Source organism: Lepidochelys kempii, chromosome 16 (genome assembly GCF_965140285.1).
Source record: "Lepidochelys kempii isolate rLepKem1 chromosome 16, rLepKem1.hap1, whole genome shotgun sequence".
In the NCBI taxonomy this organism is placed as follows: domain Eukaryota; kingdom Metazoa; phylum Chordata; order Testudines; family Cheloniidae; genus Lepidochelys; species Lepidochelys kempii.
Genome location: NC_136395.1, coordinates 27,474,440 through 27,484,439, shown reverse-complemented (window position 1 = coordinate 27,484,439; position 10,000 = coordinate 27,474,440). Strand labels below are relative to the sequence as shown.

The following is a 10,000-nucleotide window of genomic DNA, read 5'->3' as shown; positions in this document are numbered from 1 at the left end:
CATTTTGTTAATGAAAGTTTTCAGGTTGTGAATTCCTAATGAAGATTTATTTGTTCAAGTAGTTCAGACGGTGGTGGGGATTAAAAATAACCAATTATTTCATTTATAAAAGCAGTTAATGGGCCAATATGATAACCACATTTCACAAAAAATGTAATAAGGATTCTTAATCAAAAGAGAGAGGTCTTTATTCTCCCCTCTATGGGCATGCTTGTACCTACTATTTATATTACTGGAAGTTACACATGAGCACAGACGCTGTGGTGTGCATGCCAGTTGCAATGACCTGATAATCTATATGGCTCTGAAGAAGTCACTATGGTTTATTGTGTCTTACGTTATGATGTTAAAAATTCCCCAGTAGTGTTAGAAATCAGCTGCCAGAACTATGGAGCCCCACACTGGGGCTTCTTTTTTAATTACTGGGGCTCATCACAAGCATGATCATTCTAAAACTACCCCCTGATTGGCTTTAAGATAATGATCTATGAAGGAGATGTGTACAATGGAGACATACAAACCTTCATATCCTACAAGCAATCAGGGAGAGGGCCAGAGATATTTTAAAAAATTTCATTGTCCTGCATTACTTCTGTTATATGTTTGTACATTTCCATAAGGGGAAACTGAACACCACAACTAGATAGATAGATGCATCCGATGAAGTGAGCTGTAGCTCACGAAAGCTTATGCTCAAATAAATTGGTTAGTCTCTAAGGTGCCACAAGTCCTCCTTTTCTTTTTGCGAACTATATTTAAGAGACACCAGAGTCTGAATTAAAGCCACAAGAGCCAGGAAATTTTGAGCTAAATCAGAGACTCTCTTTGACTCATCCCACAGTGCCATAATACTGCAGGGGTCTCAGCACAGTTATCTTACAACTCATATATACTCTAATAAATAGGTTCAATGGGTTGAGTTAAGGGCAGAGTTTAAGCATTAACTCAGAATTTCCTTGCTTTTATGGATTTAAGTCAACCCCTTAATGTTACTTCAAATATAGTTTTCTGGCAGTTGAATAAAATCTATGGCCAGTGTTACAACTTCTTCCTTCCCAAATGATCCCAAATATATCTCCAGTTTACATAAGACATAATGGAACACCCTACAACTGAGTTGGGATGATAAAAGCTCAAGGCCTGATTCCCCAGGTATCCACGCCTACCGCTGACTTCAGCTGTTCAGCACCTCTGAAATCAGGCCTTTGTTGTGCTAAAACTGGCAAGAACATCAGCCCAGTAATAGTTAGCACTGATCAGAGTTTACAATGCAAAGTTGTAAGGTATACCTGAAATAATGCCACAAAAATCAGATGACACAAAGAATTTGAATACTTTTCTTTTGTTCAGGTACAGTAACTGAGAATACAATGAAATTCTTCATGTTCAGTAGCTCCCATTAGATCAATTAATATTCAAAGAAAGCCTTTAACATGAAGTTTAAATAATCATAGAAAGAGAAAAAGAATCACCAATGTTCTAGAAGCTTCTCTAGACCTTTCAATCAATTTTATTTATATGCAAAACCAAGAGAAACTCAGAAAAAACAAAGCTCCTCCTGATGCTAAAGCTCTCAATTTACTGACAGGCAAATGGCTTCATGCTGCCACTTAATCTCATTTCTTGCATAATGCCCTCTAATTAGCATATCAAAGTGAATTAATACTTCTAGGGCATTAGCAATGGGAAAATCTGCTCCAGGCTTCACAATAGCAGTTAAGCAAGAGCCAAGAAATCCTCAAAAACACCACAAACCACTTTGCATTGCAAAACTGTTCAATTTATTTATCCTCTCTCTCTAAACACTTTTACCGCACACTGTTTTACTACTGTTCACCAAACAAAACGATAATTGCCAAAGTTACCAGCATCTGTAATGTCTGTTTAGAATCTTAATTTAGATTATGTAGTAGAAGATCTCTAGATACTTTCATTTGCTCTGTCATATATGTACACATATACTGAAAAATTGTTACTCTTTTCCGTTTTTTTTAAATTCTGAGTAATGTTATTTAATCCATTTTTGTACCTACAATAAATAAATAAAAATCAAATCATACTTGAAAAGCCACTTGCTGGACAATGCAGACTAAGAGATTAGCTTTAAAGTTGATGCATAACATAAATATAACAAGAGGTTTTGACCTGTAAACACACGATAGAGAAACTCCCAAAATGATTGATTTGTAGTATTATATGACCCATGTTATTCAATGGATTCTGATATTGGTACAACAATTTCACATGACTGTGTAACTTGAAATAGGATTTCTCTTTAAAAAACAGAATTTAAATAAAAAACACTAAGATGAAATAAGAAAAATAAATTCATAATGATTTTGTTTATATACTTCTATGCAAAATGTCCTTTGTTTCAGCTCTCTTTAACAACAAATATGCACTGCAACAGCTGCTGCATTAAATAATTTTTTATTTTAAAAAATCAGTCTAGTTTCAATAACAGATTATTTAGTTTGTAAAATATGTGTTATAATTTATAACCAAAGACTGAAGAGATCAGAAACTTCATAATCTCTGAACTAATTTATCACTCATCTCCAGAAGATTCTGTAAAAATTGGGCTACAAAGGAAACAAAAACAAAAAAAAAAACAACAGAAAGCAACTCCAATACAAACAAAATAAAAAACAAACAAGTAAGCATAATCTAAGCCTTTGGATAGATCATAAGTGCTCATGGGAGGCTAGTAACAAGATGAGGAAGAAAATGTCAAGTTCAGTGGTGTTTGCTATGTTTCTATTTACAGCTTATAAACAATAAGAATAAAGTTTCGGAAGTCATACATTAAAATACTACAGCTATTTAGCTAGCATTTTCCCCCTTTCTAAAGAATATGCATAGCCCCTACTGAAAAATATAAATAGTATTCAAGCACAGAGCTTCGTTTCCCTTCATATGTAACTCCCTTGTTTACTTAGGTTGTAAAGATAACAGTGGAATAGCTCTGATGTCCAGCTGAAAAGCGTCATTCGTCAGTTTGGTTGATGTACTACTCTAACTTTATAAAAGCAGGAACTATAGGGGCTGACACAAACTTTAATAATTTATATTAAATATTGATGTGAATTATTTACTCTATTCATACTTAAAGACATGAATTGCCTACCAGAGAAAAGCAAATGTGACAAAAGGTCAACATGATGGTGAAAAAAGGCAGGCCGTGTCAGGCATGTGTTATCTGAACCATGCTGATCACCTTGATAAGCGAATAGCATTAAACATGACTGCTGAGAAAACAAACAAAGCATTCTTCTCATGGTGTCAATTCACAGAATACAAACAGCTACATCTAATTCCATCAATTATACAAGAAAAGAAAAACTCAAGTCCCTATTTATTTTAACTAGTTAGTATACGAACTTATTATTCATTCTTATTTTACTTAAAAATATTCATGTGACACAGAACTGTAAAACAGTTAAAAAAATTCAGAATAAATATAAGCTAAACAATCTCGCTTTATCGCATTATATATTAATAATATATATTGCATGTGTATTTAAACCTTTTATTACATTTGAAGCAATTTCATATTTTAATTCTGCATATACTTGTCTAAGGTAGATTGCAATATACATTAATGTTTCACACAAATTAATATTTAAATTGAATCAGGATAGCATAAGATCCAAATCATGGAAGTGTGTATCTTTCACTGAAAAATGTACAAACCTGGTTGACAAATCTATTAAATTTGTAAAATACGGGATGGCCTTGGATGGCTCGGATCACTATCTACTATTATATTTATATATACCAAATCAAAAATAAATTTAAATTACTGTGATGATAAAATAAACCTGGTGGTAGCTCACAATCATTTTAAAATATTTACAAATGTGCAAGTTTGTTTAATATTCAAGAACAAAATGAAACCCTCCAAAAATGAGGCAGAAAATAAAAGAATTACCTGCTCGTACTGAGTTAGTATTGAAAAATAGGTCTAATTTTATCTTGGGGGGGGAGGGGGGAGGGGAGATGGTCTGGAAACAGATCCTTGTAATCAAGTGAAAGCTTGTATGTTATTTAAATATATGAAGGAGCTCTAAAATGGCTTGGTGTAAAGGTAATATGCAGTAACAAGTCCTCTAAAACAAAAGGTCAGATGTATGGGGGGGAGGGGGAAATCACAAGAACCATTCTTTTTCTTGGCCAAAATAAATAAATTAGATAGATAAATAAATACATACATACATACATAAATCTCACATTGGCTAAAGAACCACCATGGAAATGGCACTTTGTCTCTATGTAGGTTTGGAACGGATGACAAAATGGCAACGAGATACTTAATTCAATTTAATTTTTACTAGTTGAACATTTATGAGGCGAAGTGATACCACTACCATTCAGGTGGTGTAAGTGGCGTAACGTACTATTGGATGTCATGAATTGGAATATGTTTAATCATAAATACTTTTAAAATATATCATTTAAGAATTCTGTGATTTTTAGTTGATTGTTCCTTAAAATTCTGAATATTAAAAAGAAACAATCCCACATGGCAAGAAAGATGTAGATTTTTACTCCACATTGTTCACTTGCTAATCTAGTCGAAGGAAATTACAGATGACCCTCCAGAGCCTGATGAGGGCACAGGAGGACTGCATAGCCTATTTTTTAAAAAAATATCTCCATTGAATAACATCGCAATTTTAAAAATAGCGAACAGAGACATCATAACAATGTTACTATACCGCTCCACATTTCTCTCTGAACTTTTCATTAGGGATTGTTTTATTTTATTAAAAATGATTGGCATTATAGGATAGTTTTTAAATACTGCAAAGTTAAAATGAATTGAATGTAAGAAAGCAACCTTGCAGTTCAGTTAAAAAGATCCAAATTGAGGGAGGGGTTGATATTTTCAAATTCTTACTGCAAGAGGGAGAAAATATGAGGCCTTTCCAAGGCTGGTTAGATAATGGCCACTTTGGTTGATATACTGTGAAATCCTTAGAGGTGTTCCTGAAAACCGCCAAAGAATTGGGCCATGTAAGAGTTTTGCTGTGGAGTGAGGGCATGAGATAGCCCTTTAATCATCAGAATGGCGATGGATGGCTAGTTACAGTTGTAGCAATAAAAATAAAGGTTTCAGTTTACATGGTGAATAGCAAGAAATTAATCTCATTGTTAACTTCGCTATTCATCTGTTTTCCATATCTAAAAATCTTTTCATCCTCTGCAACAAAACTCTGCATGAAGGCAGAACATTTTTAATCATCATTTTTTCCCCCTCTCTCTTTAGACATAAAAAAATAGTTCAACCAGCCCAACCAGCCAAGCAGGCCTTTCTCTTCCCCTGCGGACACCTCCTGCAGTCGAGAAGTTCATTAAGTTTTATGATCTTCCCAAGTCAGTCCTGCTTATAAGCCTCAGAAAGGCCACAAATCTGGCAAACCATCAGGTATGCCATTAGGCATTACTAGTAAATGAATGCTATTTAGGGTTTGTGGTGACAGCAAATTAGGGTTTGGTTGGCAGCTGTCATTGTTTGGATTTTTTTTAACATAATTTTTAAAAACAACATAAAAAGGCAAGAGACTATGATGGTATAGATCATCTATCAGTACAGCGCAATAATATGGAATTCCACTGGGAAATAACTGCAATTCCCTAACCATTTTTAAGAACATCAGAATGAATATATTTCAGTTATATTTACATATGTAAATATAGTACTTCAGGTATAGAAATTTACTAAAGTGTAAAAATAATCAGATTCTGAATCTAAGCTTTTCTTAACAGTAAACAGTGTACATACAAAACGACATACATACATCAGACTATGATATCAATAGGAGGACAGAAAGATTGATACAAAGGTATGCAACAGATGTGACTCCAGATTCTGAAGTGACATCTATTAGAACAGATACAGATAAAAATGTAACACAACGCAGCCACTAGACAGACCTATTTTTCTTATCTTCCTATTTTACTAGAGTAGCTTCAGTAAAACTTTGGGGCTCAATTTTCTTTGTATTAATTAAATAAATAAGTGGCAGTTAGTCATCTTTATGAAAACCTGCTACCCAGTGGCTGCCTTTAGGAATGCACATACCAGTATATGTTTATTTGTTTGTTTTAAAGTTGATTTATATAGAACACAGTATTTTTTAAAATGTAAAAATAAATGTCAGATTAGATTTTGTAATTAATTACTTTGAACGTGATAAATATCTCACAGAAAAAAACTCTTCAGCTACCTACTTCTAAATAAGGCAGAGTGAAAAATCTTTAATAAACATAATGCATCTACTAACCCTTGAGGAAATGTATTTTGATATCTACAGGCATCTGATATGGTTAATTCACCTGAAACTGGGGGTTCCCCTAAACATTCTCTTTCTACCAATCTAGCAAAGTCCTCACTAGCTATGCTGAACAATAATAATCCACCAGCAAAGTATTAAAAATGAATGCAATTAAATATAAAAAGGTCTGCACAGTTGCATTTCTTAATTCCTTATTTTTGAAAAGACTTGACTGAAATTACACTTCATGCAAAGGCTAGATTCTTTCTGTCTCCTTAAACTAGGTAGAGATAAATCATGACAGTAATTTCCATTACTAACACCAAGGTAAACTTTTCCTCAGATTATAAATAATTAAATATTGAGGCACAATCCAATTGCATCTTGATTAAATTATTCTGAGCAAAAGGCAGTGAAGACCAATGGGGGAGAACCCCTACTTTAATGCATCCCAAACTGTTTAACCTACAAATTCAGAACTGTTTGGCAATGAGTATTTGCACTTTTTTCTCATTGAAACAGATCAGAGAAAATATGCTAGAAATTTCCTTCATATTTTCTTTGCTTTGGTAACACTTACTAATGTCTATACAGTCATTTAATCTCAACTGGGAGATCCTGAGTGAATATGCCCCTATGGGAACAGTTTGGAGGGGGGTGGATTTACCTCCATCAATCACTCAGTGCATAATCCTATCCTTTCCCAGTTGCTGGGGCTGGCAGGATCTCGCCTTTGGCCAGACGGACGCCTTCACTCTTTGTTGGCTCTTAGCTATTTTACAAAAGAGATAACTTGCAAACTTGGCTCCACAAGTCAAGACACAAAAGCAAGATCTCAATTTACAAATTATCACTGAAATCCCCAGAAACATCTGAAATCACAAAATCTCTTCCCTTGTCAGTTTCCTTCTCGCTTCTGAAACAGCAATGGCCTTACCAAGCACACACTGCCAGTAATCCCTGTTTCTGAAAAGACTTGTTTTTAATTCTCAACTCACCTCTGACATGTGGTTGACTATACTTTCCTTTCAAAGCAGTGAGGCTAAGCCCTGTGCAAATAAGTGATCGCAGGACCTACGCCTTCTTAATTGAAATCTGCCTGCTGCAAAATGTCTAAACATCAAAGGCAGGTTGCTTGGTTAGCTCTGGAGCTGGCTGGGCAAAAAGTTTAGAAAAAGACAAGAAAACAAATATGAACCAAAAGGAGGGGTGGGGGTTAACTGTGATCAAGGCACAAAGGGTGTATGTGTGTGGCGTAGAGAGGGGGGAAATCATTCCCTTATCCAGAGCAATATAATGCAATATAAAGCAGAATCAATCTTAATATTCACAACACAGTCAATACCCCAGTGCTTAGCTGTCAGCAGAAACTGAAGTGGAGTCCTGATAGCAAGGAAACCTTTGGACATGAATTTACTGAAAACTATGTACTTTTAGGTTTCTTAGTTAAGATTCACTGTGATTTAATGTTTGATGTCTTATTCTGTAGTCATATGTAATTTTTTTTATCTTCAGACTGCAATTGAAAACTATAATTTTAAAGAGCAACTAAAAAGCTAGTATACAGATTTTGTAAAAAAAGTTAGTCAGACCTTAATAATGCTCTTGCTTCTCATAATATTACATACAATACTTTTCAAAATCCTCCCCTCTAAAAAGCGATTAATTTTTCTCCAGTCAGTGGGGTCAAAGAACATACCCACAAGCTGCTATAAAGTTTAAATGTGTCTTAACAAAATTAATTTGTCAACGCTTTTGGGAAGAAAAATTCTGGTGTTTAAAATATTATTGCACCAAAAAAAATATTAAGACTTTGCTGTGCTCCCTACAGACAAATACTGGCAGAAAGCATTCAACAACTTTTACACTCTAAACTTCACTCCCTACAGTGTAGGTGGTAATGCTATCCTCAGAATCAACAGCATTTTTGTTCTGTTTTCTCTGAAAATGTGGCACATCCAGACAGAATTGTATATTTAGACATGTTACTGCTTACAAAGTTTACTGCTCCTTTAACATGTTCGGTATTATATGAAGAAATAATTTTTGTAGAGCACATATATATGATTAATGTTTGTACAGCTCTTGAAAGATGAAAAGTGCTATTTACATGGTAAGAGTTATTGTTATAAAAGAAATATTCTGTATCTAGGTTGAACCCCTAATGCACTTTTAACCTGAATGTGTAGAACAAGTTCAAGAACTAGAATTCTAAATAATACACTGTTAAAATGGGCATTACATTTTGTTACCACAGTTACCTGAAATGCTCTTTTCAAAATCTTATTTGTAAGATATAGAACAACTGTAAATATATAAAAGTATATGTTACTAACTTGCTTCTACCCTTTTTTTATTCCATATAATTGAAATACATTTTTTAGAAAACTTCAGGAGTGTTTTTTGCTGTAATTTTTTGTCTACAGATATATGGATATGAATAGCAATATCTACAGACAGAAATACTCATGTACATATATAACCCTCAAAAGGTAAATGTACATAAAAATAAATGTATTATATACAACAGGTATATCCGTATGTATGTGAACATGTGTGGACACATTTATACACACACATCCTTTAGCATTTCTTAAGACTACAGTTAATTTCCTACATAATGTACTAGTTTGAATCTGTCACCCGAATGTGTCCAACAACATATTTAAGGTGGCCCGAGTCAAGCAGAAAGTTGCCGGCTATGTTGTTCCCTTGCTCTCTACTCTGCATTGCAATTGGCTTCTCCAATCTCACATTGCTCCTTTAAGAAATTGACATACAAACAAGGCAGAGAGAGCCTGGTTGCTCGGTGTTACTTCCCTGATTGCAGCCAGAGGGGGAATTTACTCTGTGGACGGTGACACACGATCATTTTCATCTACATTTCATTTTACATCGGGATTATGAATTGTAAAATTTGCTCCAGATTTATTACATTGTCCCTCTCCCCTCCCCTCCCAAGATCAGAAGCAGGAAAGGAGGCAATGATCAAAGATGGCTGCGGTGCCTAAAGCAGCTCCCAGGCTCGCAGAAGCTAAGCTTCGAGAAGTATTGCAATGTTTACCTATTTGGAGTTCGATTTAAAGCCACGTTACTCCTGGGCTCTTACCTGTTTTCTCTTTGATTTCACACAGGACACTGAACAGAGCAGGCTTCATTCTGTGGCAGTTCAGTGCATGCTTTCTGAAAAACAGGAAAAAACAAATGTATTAACAAAAGCTATTTGATAATATGGCGTCTTTCCACAGTAAAATGATTTAATTGTGTCTCTGCATTTTACTGTTCATATATTCCATGCAAAGTAATAGGAAGTAAAGTTAATTACAAGTGACAAGGAATCTTTGGCTACAGCTTTTGGCTGCGAGTGGGGGAGGTACATATTTGCCCTGTAGGCTACCAGGCAACATAATCATATTGTGTGAAAAGTAGCAAACATTAACAAGAAATGTGAGGATATTTAAATTCAGGGACAAGAGGAGCAAACAAAAGGGAGTTTCAAATGCCTTCTCATTTATCCCCAAGGCAGGGACTTGGTGACAAGTAAAAGATCCAGGTAGCCCCAGCCTGCCTGCCACTTGCAGACTTGTGACACTCATAGAAGTTTGGTTTTAAAGCCGTGTTTAAATGGTTTCTTTTCATCTGTTTATTTTAAAGTCAAATTAGCTTTATGTAAATTTCCCGGTATACTAAGTGTATAAATCAAAGCCTGTCTCGAGTACTTT

The 10,000-nt window shown here is 34.7% G+C and overlaps 1 protein-coding gene across 3 annotated transcripts in view; it reads right to left on the bottom strand.

Annotated features, from left to right (window-relative positions):
• The window catches only part of PBX3 (PBX homeobox 3), a 160,287-nt gene extending 150,597 nt beyond the window's left edge, over positions 1 to 9,690 (bottom strand). For all 3 annotated transcript variants that reach the window (XM_073314193.2, XM_078849039.1, XM_078849040.1), the window contains exons 1-2: positions 9,604 to 9,690; positions 9,388 to 9,461 (exon numbers count right to left, since the gene is read on the bottom strand). In XM_073314193.2, coding sequence (XP_073170294.1) covers positions 9,388 to 9,436 — 49 coding nt within the window. In that variant the 5' untranslated portion in view covers positions 9,437 to 9,461; positions 9,604 to 9,690. The remainder of the gene's footprint in view (positions 1 to 9,387; positions 9,462 to 9,603) is intronic.
• Between the last annotated feature and the right edge of the window lie 310 nt (positions 9,691 to 10,000).